Source organism: Saimiri boliviensis, chromosome X (genome assembly GCF_048565385.1).
Source record: "Saimiri boliviensis isolate mSaiBol1 chromosome X, mSaiBol1.pri, whole genome shotgun sequence".
Taxonomy (NCBI): domain Eukaryota; kingdom Metazoa; phylum Chordata; class Mammalia; order Primates; family Cebidae; genus Saimiri; species Saimiri boliviensis.
In genome coordinates this window covers 28,109,600-28,125,435 of record NC_133470.1, presented here as the reverse complement: position 1 = coordinate 28,125,435, position 15,836 = coordinate 28,109,600, and the positions used below count along the sequence as shown (strand labels likewise).

The 15,836-nt window shown below is 39.7% G+C and overlaps 1 protein-coding gene across 16 annotated transcripts in view; it reads left to right on the top strand.

Moving 5' to 3' along the window:
- Positions 1-15,836, top strand: part of DMD (dystrophin) — a 2,654,855-nt gene that overhangs the window by 2,534,387 nt on the left and 104,632 nt on the right. For all 16 annotated transcript variants that reach the window (XM_010334838.3, XM_010334835.3, XM_074391460.1 and 13 more), the window contains one exon: positions 3,525-3,599. In XM_010334838.3, the coding sequence (XP_010333140.1) occupies positions 3,525-3,599 (75 nt within the window). The remainder of the gene's footprint in view (positions 1-3,524; positions 3,600-15,836) is intronic.

Below are 15,836 nucleotides of genomic sequence, written 5' to 3'. Positions count from 1 at the left end.
GATCACTTAAATGAGTAAGCAATGATAACTGGGCAAAAGAAACAAAAGAAAAACCACATGTTTTAGGGGAGAGAGAATGAAGAGGGACCCAAATAGATCAAGTGCCACTAACCAAAGGACAGCATCCAGGCAAATGTTAATTCTCTTCACAAAGCAATCTGTATATACAGCCTTTCAAAATACTCTGAAATGTTTTAAATTTATTGAATACCTTTTATTGGTATTTATCATAAACAAGAGACTCATCAATATATCCCAGAGGGGAGGTTTTGGTGTAATTGACTATAGTAGTTATTCAATAATCTATTAATAAAAGCCCACAAAATGGAATATAGAAAGATAGAAAAAAGACAACACAGGTTGGTGTCCAGAATTTATACTTGAAGTTTAACAACATGGAACAAGAAACTGTATTAAAATATGCATTTAAAGAATGTCCATATGAATCACCAGAGGATCTTAGTAAAATATTGATTCTGATTCACAGATCTGGGTGGGGCCTGCGATTCAGCATTTCTCATAAGCTCCAAGCAGATACTGATGCTATTCTTCTGCAAAACACACTTTGACTAACAAGGACCCACATAGGTTCTCTGTAATAGGTGTTGGTAGTCACCTGTGGTTAGATGTAGGTGAGGACTGCCCTCTTAACCACCTCTCAGCTGCCAGGTTATAAGGAAAGCAAGTCTCAGAACAAGTTCTGTCAGTTATGAACATTTATTAGGCAATAGGTACAAAACAATCTTATAGCCTGTGCCAGAGACACAGTGAAGTCACAATTCTGTCTTTTGGGGTGCTTGATGTGAGATGCTCACAGTCTACATAAGCCATAGTCTTCTATTAGAGTGGTTCTCAAAGCGTGGTCCCTGGACCGGCAGCATCAGCTTCACCTGGAGACTTACTAGAAATTCACATTCCCAGGCCCTCCTGAGCCCCACTGAATTAGAAAATCTGGAGGTAGGGACTGGGAAATCTGCATCTTTAAACTATCCATTTCAGGTGATTCTGATGTTTGCTCAAGTTTGAGAATCATTGTTCTAGCAGCAGGATTCCCTCAACCATCTAATTGAATTCTGGCAACTGAGAGGCCAGTGAACCACAGCTGGACATTTTGGAATTCAGTCTAGGACACCATTTCTAAAGATGGAGTATCTACTGAATTCTTCTTAAACTTAATATAAAGGCAGGGAATGTTTCTAAATGATTTTCAATAATCCTCATATTTTACAAACCACTAATATCACTAACACAAGCCCGTCTAACATTAATTAGGATAATTAATGAAACCCCTGGTGTAATAAGAGCTAAATATAACTGAATCACTTACAGTGGCCGTCTCTGGTGTGAGACTTTTTGATTAATTGCTAGCCAACCACCCTGGGAGTTCATTCCTGATTAAGACAACTGACCACCTCTACAGTATAGCTTAAGCTAACACACATACATTATAGTGTACTGTTCGTGTGAGGGTTTTTAAAGACTTAAAATTTACTTTATTACAGCATAATTTAAACAGTATAAAATGCTTCCATTTTAGGTGTACAGGTTGAGTTTTGTCAAATATGTGCACTCATGTAGCCACCATGCCAATCAAGATATAACATTTCAATCACCTAGAAAACACCCTTGTGTTCCTTTGAGGTCAGTTACCTACTCCCAGCACACCCCAGGCTGCCATCTGGCACAGTTGCTGAGTTTTGTCTGTTCTAGAAGTGGATATAAATGTAACCAAACAGTATGTACTATTTTGTGCCTGGCTTCTTTTACCCAGCTTAGTGTTTTTCAGATCAGTTCACGTTGTTGCATTATCAGTAGATAGTTCCTTTTCATCGCACGGTATATCCCATTGAATGACTTTACCACAATTTGTTTATCCATTGCCGTATTGGTTTCCAGTTTTTGGCTATTATGAATAAAGCTGTTATGGACATTCATGTACATCTTTTTGTGGACATACGTTTTATTCTGTGAAAATACCTGGGAAAAGAACATTTGGGTCGTAATATACATATATGTTTAATTTCATAAAAAACTGACTGGTTTTCCAAAGTTGTCATACATTCCCAACAGTGTATGAGAATTCCAGTTGCTCCATATCCTCACCAATGTTTGGTATTCCAATCTTTTAAAAAAATTATATGCTGAATAGTTTCACGTAAATTACAGACGTCGTTTTCTTTCCCCAGTTTAAATTCAGACTTTATGTTTGGTCTCTGCAATGGCCATAAAGCTGAAAATGTTGACCCACGTGACTTGGGTATGGGTCGAATTATTGCTGTTTCCTAACATCTCATTAGAATTGGTTTTGTAGGTGCCACTTGATTATGGCAGTTAGTCATTTATGTCAGTGTACTTTTTCTTTCTTTGATTCCTTTGTTTATTGATTCATTCAATCGGTCAGTCAGTCCATGATCCATGTTAAACCAGCTTTTTCAGAGAGCAGTTGTACGTTAAGTTGCTAGGAAAAATGACAGTAGGTGACAGAGTTCTTATCTTCAAGGAGCTTTCTGGAGCTGGGTTCCTAAAATAAATGTAGCCCAGTATCTATCAAGGCTTGTGCAGACTTGAGTAAGAACATCATCTAAATATAGCTTCCTGCTAGGTGACATGAGTCAGGGCTTGATAGACAGGTGGCTGTAGAAACCACAGTAGCATACATTGTTGTTATTCTGTGCTGAACGTTAGAATGATTGTACTGTAGAATATAAAGCCAAATGTTTATTTTAATGCTAATTATATTTTAAAATACATATCACACACATAGACACATATGTTGGGTAAAAAAAAATACTCAAAATGTTAACAGTGCCTATTTAAAAGATTTATATGAACTTTTTTTGTAGAGATGAGGTCTCACTCTGCTGCCCAAGCTGGTCTCAAGCTCCTGGCCTCCAGCAGTCCTCATACCTTGGCCTCTTAAAGTGTTGGGATTACAGGCATGAGCCACTGAGTCCAGCTAATTGTGCCTGTTTCAAGTTTATAGGATTGTGGATGATTTATTTGAAAAAAAAAAATATATATATACACACACACACACACACACACACACACATATATATATAATGTCTAAGTTATCTAGAGTGAGTATGTATAACATCTATAGTCAGAAAAAAAAATGTTGCATTACCCCTTGATTGTTTAAGGTCTTATAGCTATTTAAATAATGTATTTCTTGTTCTCTTTAATCTTGTGCAGCAAAGATTCACTACATCCAGATTACTTTCTAGAAAAAAATAATCCCTGTCCATCTCTTTCCTCTTGGGAACAAGGACTACATGAATGCCCTTCAGGCTATTGCACTGTAGTCTTCACAGAACTTAGCTTTCCTCATTGTCACAGGGCAAAAGGAATTATTTTTTCTTTCCGCACATTAACAGAATTTTACTGCTGAAAGCTTGGAGCATACACACAATATTTTTTCTAGGCTATTTCTGTGGTGTTTGTAGTTATTGGCAAATCATTGGGGGGTTTTGTCTCCGCTTCCTGATGAAATAACAAATGGTCTTTGTTTTCCCTCTTTTCAGCTGACCTGAATAATGTCAGGTTCTCAGCTTATAGGACTGCCATGAAACTCCGAAGACTGCAGAAGGCCCTTTGCTGTAAGTATTAGCCAGTACTTGAAGATCTCGATAATATGTCTTTACTTAGAACTAAAAGTAGGTTGGGTACATTTTCACTAAAAGAGGGGAGAAATAGATGTCACAATTCCTGTTGCAACATAGAATTCATTCTTTAATATATCCTTGGCCTAGAGTTTGCCTGGAATGTTTTATTTTTAGAAGCATTCCTGTCACCATTCCTCAGCTGCTGATGTTGAATTAAGATATTGATAATTTTTATTTTCCAACTGTAATTACTTTATTTTCCATCCATAATTTAGTGAAACTTGCATTATCTCTCCTTGTTCTACTTTTTTTTTCTTTTTACAAAATGTATTTACTATTAGAAGATGTGACTATCTTATCTAAACCAAAATTCATAGACGTGTGGCTTATTAGCTTGAATGCTAACATGCAGATTAATGCTATGGTAGAGTAAAAATGACAGATTTGCTTTCCTCCTTTTTTATCATACATCTGTGGAAAAATCCTGAAGTGTTACGCAGGTCTATCATGTCATCAGATAGTTTATGTATAACTCTCCTTTACCAAAAAAGTGAATTATGATGTAATATTGTCTGAGGGTCTGTGTACATTGATGACATGCCCATGAAGCAGGCAGTTTCTACTCTGATGGAACTTACAGTCTAGCAAGGGATAACCAGGGTGTTCATAAAATTTGTAGACATAAGCAAATGTCTTAAGAATGTCTACAATTAGTAAAAAAAAAATACATATATATATATTGTTTCTGTTTTCAAGATCATTTCAATGTCAAATATTTAGTTGTGCAACAGTGGGAACACCTAACTGTGTGGAATGAGATTCAGAGAATGTTTGTTTGAAGAGGTGATGTCTAAGCTGAGTAAGTCTAGAAGACTATGCAGCCCTCCTTCTAGGGAGAGTGTTCTAGTCAGAAGGAAGAGCATCTGCTGAGGGGCCCAGAGAAGGCGTGACACATTCAGGAACTGGAAATGTGTCAGTATGGCTAAAGCACAGAATTCCAGGGGAAAGGTCTATTGTGAAATAATAGGCTGGAGAGAGAAGCAGGAAGCAGATTGTGCAAGGTTTTTAAAACCCAAGTTAAGGAATTTAGAGGTCAGGGGATTTGGCCCCGGGGGTGACATAATCAGATTGTCGCTTAGAAAGATGATGCTTGCTGTGGAACAGAGTATGGATTGGTGCACTGTGGGAGTGACGGGAGCGAAAACTGTTGTAGTAATCTAAACCAGCAATGTGGTGGCCTGAATTAGCAGAGTAGTCATGGAGATAAGTGGAGAGAATTCAGAAATATTTAGGAAGTGGATTTGACAGGCCTCAGCGATTTGTTTGATGTGGTACAGTGGTGTCCAATCTTTTGGTTTCTCTGGGCCACACTGGAAGAAGAAGAATTGTCTTGGGTCACACATAACATATGCTAACACGAACAATAGCTGATGAGCTAAAAAAACAAATTGTAAAAAAAATCTCATAATATTTTAGGAACATTTACAAATTCATTTGGGCTCATTCAAAGTGGTCCTGGGCCGCATATGGCCCATAGGCCACAGGTTGGACAAGCTTGATGTGGTGGGTGGAAAGTGGTCAAGGAAGACACTTAGGTACTTGGCTTGGGATATCAGGTGAATGGTGGACTTGTCTGGGAAGGTTAGATGCAGAGCTGTGGTGCTCTGGGGAGATATGCAAACAATATTTAAGGATCATCAGCCTGTAGGTGCTGCTTGTAACTGTGGAGAGGATGAGATAGCTCCAGGAAAGTGTAGAGTGAGAAGGGAAGAGTGATATAGGACACAAGATAAGCAACCTACCAAAGAAACTGCAGAGGAATGGCCAGCAGGAGAGAAGGAAAATTCCAAGACATTATAATGCCACATACTCTCATGGGGAGACAGAAAGAACCCGTCACCAGGGTCAGATGTTGCTGGGATGTCAAGATGAAGTTGGGGAAAGTGCCAGTTGAATTTAGCAACTGGGAGGTCCCTAGTAACTTCGGTGAGATTTTAGAGGCACGTTGGAGGTGTTGTGGTGAGTTCAAAAGTGAATCAAAAGCAGAGAATTAAAGATGGTATGAATGATTCTTGGAGGAATTTATTTATGAAGGGGAGAAGAGTGAGGTGGTATCTAGCTGGAGGGGACTGAGGAGTTAATGTGTTGTTAGGCAATTTTGTTGTTGTATCATATATAAGAGTGTACTACACAAACCTAGATGGTATAGCCTAAGTAGACACCTAGGCTATATGACATAGCCTATTGCTCCTAGGTTATAAACCTGTACAGAATGTGACTGTTCTGAATACTGTAGGCAGGTATAACACAATAGTAAGTATTGTGTATCTAAACATATTTAAACATAGAAAAGATACAGTAAAGATATAGTATTATAATTTCATGGGCTCCCTGTCATATAGGCAGTCCATTGTTGACTGAAATGTCTTTATGTGGCACAATATGTGTATATAAATTTGTGTGTGTATGTGTGTATACAGCTGATCCTTGATCAACATGGGTTCGAATTGCTTGGGTCTACTTATATGTAGATTTTTTTCAATAAAATGCAGACCAAAAATATAATATTCATGGGAATATATTTGTATGAGTATGAGAACCCCAGAGGAGATGATAAATAACGTGAGTTCTCAGAGAATATGGGCAGGTAATCCAGAGCCCAAGGGAAGGAAGAGATACCTCTCTTCCACTGAAATGGGTGGGGTAGAGGAAGGGATCTGTGCAGGTCCAGATAAAGAAGAAACCAACTTACAGCAAGGTGAGGGATGTCTTACTAAAGGCTTCCGTTTTTTGTATGGAGAGGAGAGTTCTGCAATACAGTTAACAGCAGGAGATGATGAAGCTGAAGTTGGGCTTGTTTTTGTGGAGAATAATTGAGAGGGCAGAGTTGAGAACCAGCTACATGAACCCAGAGGCAGCTGAGTGTTTCACGGTAGCACCAATCTGCAGGAGTGTAGTATTTCCCCAGGCACGGTTAGGAGCCAGATGCTTCCGTCCTAGGGTGGGCAGAGAACAGCTGGGCAAGAGAAGTGAGGATTTGGGCAAAAGAGTGATTAAAATGATACTGACAAGTCCCTGTTGGGTAGGAGAAACTATGAATGCATGTGGAAACTGATAATTAGCAGGTAGAGGAATCAAAAGGCTAACTGTTCAGGAGATGGGAAAGAAGTAGTAAAGGAACTGAAGGCCAAGAAATTGTGGTCAGAGAGAATCATAGGTAAATATTGAAGGTGGAGCAGTTTGAGGTGATCAGATCTAGGATATGACCATTTGAGTAGGTGGCAGAGGTAGAGTAGATGTGAATTTCCATGGAGGTGAAATAGCAAGTTAAGAAACTGAGAGGCTAGAGTGATGCACGTTTCCCCAATGCCAATGTTGTTGTTGTTGTTGTTGTTGTTGTTGTTGTTGTTGTTGTTGTTGTTGTTGTTTGAGACGGAGTTTCACTCCTGTTGCCCAGGCTGGAGTACAATGGCGTGATCTAGTCTCACTGCAACTTCTGCCTCCCGGGTTCAAGCTATTCTCCTGCCCCAGTCTCCTGAGTAGCTGGGATTACAGGCATGCACCATCACACCTAGCTAATTTTGTATTTTTAGTAGAGATGGGGTTTCTCCATGTTGGTCAGGCTGGTGTCGAACTCCCAACCTCAGGTGATCCTCCTGCCTCAGCCTCCCAAAGTGCTGGGATTACAGGCATGAGCCACCATGCCCAGCCTGCCAGTGTTGAAATCATCCAGAACTGGAGGGAGAACTGGGCAAAATAGAAGGACCATGAACCCTGGCTGCCAGGTCTTCAGGAATAAAGGGGTTCAACCAGAGGATCTACAAAAGCTAGCAATAAGATAGTCAAGGAGCCACTTGGCAGATGGCTCTTCCATGAGATAGAGAAGAAATGCCCTGGAAGTGGAATTATTTGGAAAGAGAGACTAGGCCTTTCCCCTTCATTTTGGTATATCCCCAGTGCTTATCACAAAACCTGGCAGACAGCAGGGTTCAATATGTTTTCATGAAATGAATGTATGAGTGAAAATAAACCAAGGCTTCCATTTCCTTGTAGCCTGAAGTTAACATTTTTCAGCTATATAGCTGCCAAGTTTAAGTAGTATTTAAAGGGTTTTCCAGGTTGAGGATTTCCTTAGGACCTGTGAATATATCATCGCTTAGTGATATATTACATAATATATAATATGTATGATTATATATATATATATAATTAAAAAGTTGGGATGGAATTGAGTTGGGGCTGGATAGAGAAAGTTTTCTTGCCTCTTTTTCTCCTGCCCCTGAGGTACTGCTTTCCTTTAATAAAGGAGTAATTAGGCACTGGTTATTATGAAATGCTATAAAATACTACTGTGAGATCCTGAAAGTTCAAAAGATAACCAGTTGTTCCAGGTTATACTTTGAAAATCCCCAAAAATAGACCAGATAGAAAACCTTATAATGACTGTTCCTTTCTCGAATGTCCATTTTCACCCTGGATTTAGGCATTATTTGATTTTCCTGTCCAAAATATAATTCCATTCACATATGTGTTTTATTGTCTGTCATTTCAACTTATATTAAAATTTCCAATAAACATAGGGAAAATGGGGGAATTTAATAATATACAAAATTTTGTCCATTTGAGGTGATAACCTTGTAATAAAGTTAAGCTCTGAATGTAGAATGATTTCTTTAAAGTTTCACTTTTAAATCAATTTGAAATTTTCTGCATTTCCTTTCTGAGTGTGACTTTTCTAATATGTGAAAAAAATTCAGGTATGCCAGAATTAAGGTGCATTTATCTAAGTATTGATTCTCATTAATGCTAGGAGGGTGCCATGTATAGTAAGACTGTAGAATGAAGAGTTCACCCCATCCTTTTATTATTGAAAATATGTGTGGTTACATTACTTACTAACTTTTCAATATGTAAGAATTTTCTCTTAATTTTATATTTGCTTTGATTTAGCTTCTAGGTTTTTGTCATTTCTAAGCCTCTAAAGCCATTGATAAAGAGCTATTGTCTGTGGTACAGGCAAATAAAACTTGCCCTGGCTAGCTTTTCCTACCAAAGGCACTTCTGTTAACTCTAACTTTAAGGAAAATTAATGATGTTATCTCAGTGATTGCCTGATGCCAATGAAGAGGTTGAATTACAGATGCCTTGGAAATATGCACTTCCACCTCTATTAAGCACTTGATCTTATTTTTTTCCCTTCCCTATCAATGTTTCCATATTGCAGAAAGCCAAATAACACAATTTTATTCGCTATAGAGAATTCACTATTTAAGTGGAGAGCATCACTGTTGGCCTATAATGTCCCCAGTTTATAATCAGTTAAATGTTGCATGCCTCCTTACTGCCTCTCAACACATTGTGAATGAAAATTAAACTTGATAGAAAAGCAGGAACAAAGATAAAATCTTGGTAAAAAGGATTTATAAGCTGCTTCATATAGCTGATACCCCATTGAAAGTTATGAAGAAAGTAATTTAAGGGTTTCCTTTCTCCCTTTGTAGTTCTGATGATGTTCCATAGGTGTGTGGCTTCTAAAATTAAAAAGATAGCCAACTTTTAAGAGCAGAAATAAAAATGCACTTAACAAAGCAAGTGTATTTAGTTTATTAATGTGTGGTGGGTTGGAGACAGCACAAACCATAGGGCTAAATAGACTGCAGTTGATAAATGTGACAAATATTCTGCAAACAATAAGAAATAGAGAACAATTTGCCTCTATTCAGCAACTAAAGTGTACATTATAGAGATTAGGTACAGCCTGGAGTTGTGTGAATAGTCACAGTTTCTGGACTTGCTCTCACCATGACAAACAGGTAAAAAATGCACTGCCTTCTCTGTAAATGCACCTCACCTTTTGATAGTGCACTAAGGGTGACATTTGACAGGGTTCAGTTGCTAAAGAAGACTCTCAGGACCCGCAATAACATGGTTTACAAATCCATGCTCTATTGCCAAAAAAGGTTACGTGACAACAGCATTACTGTCAGGATATGGATTCACAGCCACAGGCTGCCTCCACAGCAAGGGATCTCGAGAGGCCAGTGTAATTATTTTCCCCCTCACCTACAAACATCTACTTTTTCCATATACCATATATTATTTTCCACATAGGTTAAAGGCCATGTTTCTGTTACTTCTGAGTTTAAGACATCTTGAGGACATAGCCAGACTAATTTTCTCAGGTTATATGGCTTGACAGGTATGGGTGCCCCAAAGAGGGAGGTCTCATAAGATGACCCATCTGTCTCCTAGGGGAAATACTGTAATCCTGTTTAAATGTTCCCCACTAGGGAAAGAATGATTGTCCCTCCGTCCTGATGCTAAAGATGTTAAAGAACACCTAGTAGGTTCCATTTTCCAGTAATTATTGGTTCCATTCTCTAGCCATCAACCTTGGCAGCTTGCCATCTCTATCCTTCCTCCTGGAATTGGATGCCCTGAAGTGCCCTTCTTGTACTAGGAAGTCTTTTCCATCAGTTTATCATTTTTCATTCAAAGCAAATTCTACCTGGCCAGATATCCCTAGCCCAGCTCCTAATTCTTCTGTTTCTTTTATTACAAGTGGATTCATGCCCTCTGGTCCACCAGACTTGTTGCCATTGAGAAAGAACATCTTTAATGGGAAATACGCATGAGACACAAAAATGGGTCTAAGCTAAAATCATATGAATACGAGTCACTCCTGAAAGGACTTTGGTTTGGGTATGTCACAGAAATTTCTGTAGCTATCCATATCCGATTTCTAGCTTTTCAGTCGCAGGAAAGTAGGCCCACCAAGTTTAATTTAAATATCTGTCAGTGATTCAAGTTGTCCCAGTTGTCCCTCCACCCACTAATGGCTTTCCACACAGAGTAATGGGGCAAATAGTTATGTTTTAAACACATAATATTATGACAGATACGACATACAGCACGTAAACCTTCTACCACATACCCAATACCTTTCTTAAACCTTCATCATCACAATGGCTACACAGTGTTCATTGAGACTGTTATAAATCATTGTTCTTCAGATTTGACTGGGTAAATATTCCCTCAGCGTATTTCCTGACACAGATGATTAATAACAGATATGTCCGATGAAACAAGAAACAAAAGACATTAATTAATACTAACCAAAAGCGACATTAATATTGCTTCATGGTGGTATAGTTGCAGTTAGAACTCGCATCTCATCATTCAGTATGTTGGGTACGTTGGCTGACTCTCCCACTCACATCTTGGCTCTTTCAAGGAGGAAGAGGTCTTAGCAGAGTCCTCCACCCCAAGAGGCATCTGAGTTTAAGCTAAGGGAGCATATTATTATCTTATTTTAAATCTCTCCCTAGATAGCAACATTATGTTAGGTTTTCTTTCCCTTTAAAAAAAAATATCTCGGCCAGGAATGGTGGCTCACACCTATAATCCCAGCACTTTGGAGGCCGAGGAAGGCAGATCACAAAGTCAGGAGTTCGAGACCAGCCTGGCCAATATGGTGAAACCCTGTCTCTATTAAAAATATGAAATTTATCCAGGTGTGGTGTTGCATGCCTGTAGTCCCAGCTACTCAGAATTCCTTGAACCTGGGAGGCGGAGGTTGCAGTGAGTCAAGATTGTGCCACTGCACTCCATCCCGGGCAACAGAGAGAGGCTCTGTCTCAAAAAGAAAAAAAAAAACAGAAAAGAAAACCATTTTGACTGGGTGCGGTGGTTCACGCCTGTAATCCCAGCACTTTGGGAGGCTGAGGCTGGTGGATCACCTGAGGTTGGGAGTTCGAGACCAGCCTGACCAACATGGAGAAACCCCATCTTTACTAAAAATACAAAGTTAGCTGGGCGTGGTGGCACATGCCTGTAATCCCAGCTACTCAGGAGGCTGAGACAGGAGAATCACTGGAACTTGGGAGGCGGAGGTTGCGGTGAGCCGAGATCACACTATTGCACTCCAGCCTCGGCAACAAGAGCGAAACTCCATCTGAAAAAAAAAAAAAAAAAATCTCTTTGGTGGCTTCCTTCCCCTTGCAACACTCTCACCTTTTTCCTTTTTTTTTTTTTTTTTTTTTTTTTTTTTTTTTTTTTTTGATGGAGTTTTTCACCGATCTCTTGACCTCGTGATCCACCCGCCTTGACCTCCCAAAGTGCTGGGATTACAGGCTTGAGCCACCGCGCCTGGCCCTCTTTTTATCATGAATCTTAAGCCAAACCTCTTCTCTGGCTGGGCAGACACACATTCCCCACCCCTCACCCCTGCCCCCACAGTTCCCGACTCATGAAGTTTCAACTTAACAATTTGTCAACTTTACAGTGATGCAAAGTGATACGCTTTCAATAGAAACTGTACTTCCAGGTTTGAATTTTGATCTTTTTCCAGGCTAGTAATATGCAGTATGATACTCTCTCTCCTTGCTGGGCAGCAGCCCTGAGCCTCAGCTCCCATTCAGCCACAAGATCATGAGGGTAAACAACTGACACTTTACTGTGTACTGTGTTGCTACGTAAGTTTGCCCAACTGTAGGCTGACGTAAGTGTTCTGGGCACATTAAAGGTAGGATAGGCTAAGCTGTGAGTTTCAGTTAGGTGTATTAAATGCAGTTGTGACTTAAATATTTTCAACTTACAGTGGGGTTTATAACTCTTTCATAAGTTTAGTAACATCTTTGTGCCCCTGGTATTCAGCCCTGGGCTAGTCCACACTTAGCTGGTAGCAAAATAAGACATTCCAGGTCTTCCCTTTTAGTCATTTCCCAATGATAAAAGATTGGATCAGTACAGAGAAATGATGCTAGCCTGTGCACTAGATGACAAAACATTTGTGTGACAGCTTCAATTAGGCAAGGCACAGGGAGGGAGTAATCCGTTCCATTGATCCTTCTGGAATTCTTGTGCTTAAATACCAACTAATAGCCATGGTATCCTATTTTGGAATATTACCAGCCTTTGAAACTCTTAATTGTAGCTCCAGTTCAGGGACTACTGGGTCTGGCATCCAAAAAGAAAACTAGTGTCCTTCGAAATACCTGTAAGTGCCCCGCTCGAACTATCTTTTTAAGTCTAATTCGTCTCACAGGTGTAGCCCATTTATCAAAAATGAGAGTTGCTTCGGTTTTTTGGTTGGAACTCCACCTGCAGGCCAGAGAGGGTGAAGCCCAATGGAAAAAAATTCTGAACTTACATTAGCTTTTGCTAACCCAACCAAGGAACTGAATTTTTGTAGCAGCCCATCCGTTTGCGATTGCCTCCTAATCCATTTTGTTAACTTCTTAGGTTCAACGTCTCTCACTTCCAGTTTCCACTGGAAAATTGTATCATCAGTAACCAGTGTCAAAGCCTGCGTTACTTCCAACCAAGGGTAGCTTGTTGAGCAGCTTCAAAGGTTCTTTGTCATCCCTTTTATCAGAATTGTCTTTTTTCTTTCTAAATAATGCCTTAGTCATACTTTTAAGCTAAGAATGAGTTTGAGGTCTTTTAAACAATCTCACTTCTGACACTCACTGCCCTGACAGTGGCAGTTAGACGGGGTTCAGTTGGTAAAGAGGACTCACAGGACCCAAAAGACAGTGCTTACGAATCTAGAGTTCTTTGCAGAAAGAGGATGCAGTATGCCTACAACATTAGAACCAGAATATGTGTCTCAGCCACAGGCTGCCTCACAACATAGGGTCCAGAGAGGACAGATACAAGCTATAATTGCCCTCTGTCTACAAGAGTCACACCAAGATACATTTTCTCTCCTGGATCAATAGCTACTGATGTGAGGACAGTGCGCACAAAATGCCTTGGAAACCAGGGAGCACAATGTAGAGTTTCAGCCAGGGTTTCTTATATCCCACCAGTAACCTAGGCGTTCTATTCCTGTGTAACCAGCCTCAAACTCAGTGGCTTCCACGGGTCTCACTGTGCACGGGTGGAAATGGTCAATGTTATTGTTAGCAATAAACAGTGGTGATAACCTGTAACCCATGGCTACACATCCACACAGTAAGTCATTTTGAAAAGAAAGTGCTTTGACCAGGGCTCTGCACTGTGTAGATATTTTAAGAAGGCACCTTGTGCCAACTCCAGCCCCTCTGGAATTAACCCTTATTGCACAGACAGCTACATCAAAGTACATAGTACAAAGATTTACTGGGGAAGTCCTTCAGTCATAAGTGTAAGCTGCCTGTAAAATAGCATGCCTGGGCAAGAAAAATCAGCAAACACACAGCATTTCTTCCACCATTACTCTGGTTTTTCTGTTTCTCTGCAGAAAGAGAAACAGAAATTAGGTCACAGAATTATTTATATATCAACACAGAATATCCAGGTTGACCTATAGGATGAATTTGGGGTTATATAGACACCATGAGACTTACTTTTTTTTTTTTTTTTTTAACCACTAACCCACTTTGTGGTGCTTCTATTTTGTCCTGTTGTCATTAGCATGGAATGCAGAATGGTTTTTCTTTTCTGTAAAGTCAGTAAGGACACTTTCTGCCACCCGCTTTTCCCCCTTACAATATGTACCTCCATGAGAAATCAGAAAACCTAGATATCCTGCCATAACACCTGGAGTGAGTCTCCATGTCTCTGGTCTCTGTTGTCTCAACTACAGAATGATTTTAAAGCAAACTTCTAGCTCGAAGAGTCTATCATTCTGTTAAAAAAAAAATCTATCTTACATAGAAAGGAATAGAAGGAGATAGCTACTGTGGCATAGATGGAAAAGAAAAGAACTAGCTTTTGAACGTAGAAGGTTGAGAAGATGATTAGACACAGCCAGAGCCTCAGGAACCATTAATGGGATCCTCGTGCTGAAGTCCTGCCTGTCCCCCTCCAACATTGTCTGCTTTTTTTGTGCAGCAAAGAGGATCCTGGAGAATCAGCCATTTTTATCCTGGCCCCACCCTCTCTCACTCCCGTAGCACTCGAATGTAGGGTACCACCATATGGTCCCAATTTTTCTTTTTCGTTTTTATTTATTTTTTTTAATTTTACTTTAAGTTCTAGGATACATGTGCAGATCTTGCAGGCTTGTTACATAGGTATACACATGCCATGGTGGTTTGCTGCCTCCATCCCCCCTGTCACCTACATTAGGTATTTCTCCTAATGTTATCCCTCCCCAATCTCCCCACCCCCTGCTATCCCTCCCCTAGCCCCCCTACCCCCAACAGACTCCAGTGTGTGATGTTCCCCTCCCTGTGTCCATGTGTTCTCATTGTTCAACACCCACTTATGAGTGAGAACATGTGGTGTTAGTTTTCTGTTCTTGTGTCAGTTTGCTGAGAATGATGGTTTCCAGATTCATCCATGTCTCTTCAAAGGATGTGAACTCATCCTTTTTTATGGCTACATAGTACTCCATGGTGTATATGTGCCACATTTTCTTTATCTAGTCTATCTTGGATGGGTATTTGGGTTGGTTCCAAGTCTTTGCTATCGTAAACAGTGCCACAGTGAACATACATGTGCCCGTGTCTTTATAATAGATCAATCTGCTGGGTCAAATGGTATTTCTAGTTCTAGATCCTTGAGGAATCACCACACTGTCTTCCACAATGCTTGAACTAATTTACACTCCCACCAACTGTGTAAAAGCATTCCTATTTTCCACATCCTCTCCAGCATCTGTTGTCTCCAGATTTTTTTAATGATCACTGTTCTGACTAGCATAAGATGATCTCTCATTGTGGTTTTGATTTGCATTTGTCTAATGATCAGTGATGATGAGCATTTTTTAATGTTTGTTGGCTACATAAATGTCTTCTTTTGAAAAATGCCTGTTCATATCCTTTACCCACTTTTGAATGGATTTGTTTCTTTTTTTCTTGTAAATCTTCTTTAGTTCTTTGTAGATTCTGGATTTTAGCCCTTTGTCAGATGGGTAGCTTGCAAAAATTTTTTTCCCATTCTGTTGGTTGCCAGTTCACTATAATGATTGTTTCTTTTGCTGTGCAGAAGCTCTTAAGTTTAACTAGATCCCATTTGTCTATTTTGGCTTTTGTTACCAAAGCTTTTGGTAGTCATAAAGTCCTTCCTTATGCCTATGTCCTGAATGGTATTGTTTAGGTTTTCTTCTAGGGTTTTTATGGTACCTTTTTAGGTCTGATGTTTAAGTTTTTAATCCATCCAGAGTTAATTTTTGTATAATGTGTCAGGAAGGGTCCAGTTTCAGCTTTCTGCACATGGCTAGCCAGTCCCAATATTAAACAGGGAATGCTTTCCCCATTGCTTTTGTCCAGTTTCTCAAAGAGCAGATGGTTGTAGGTGTGT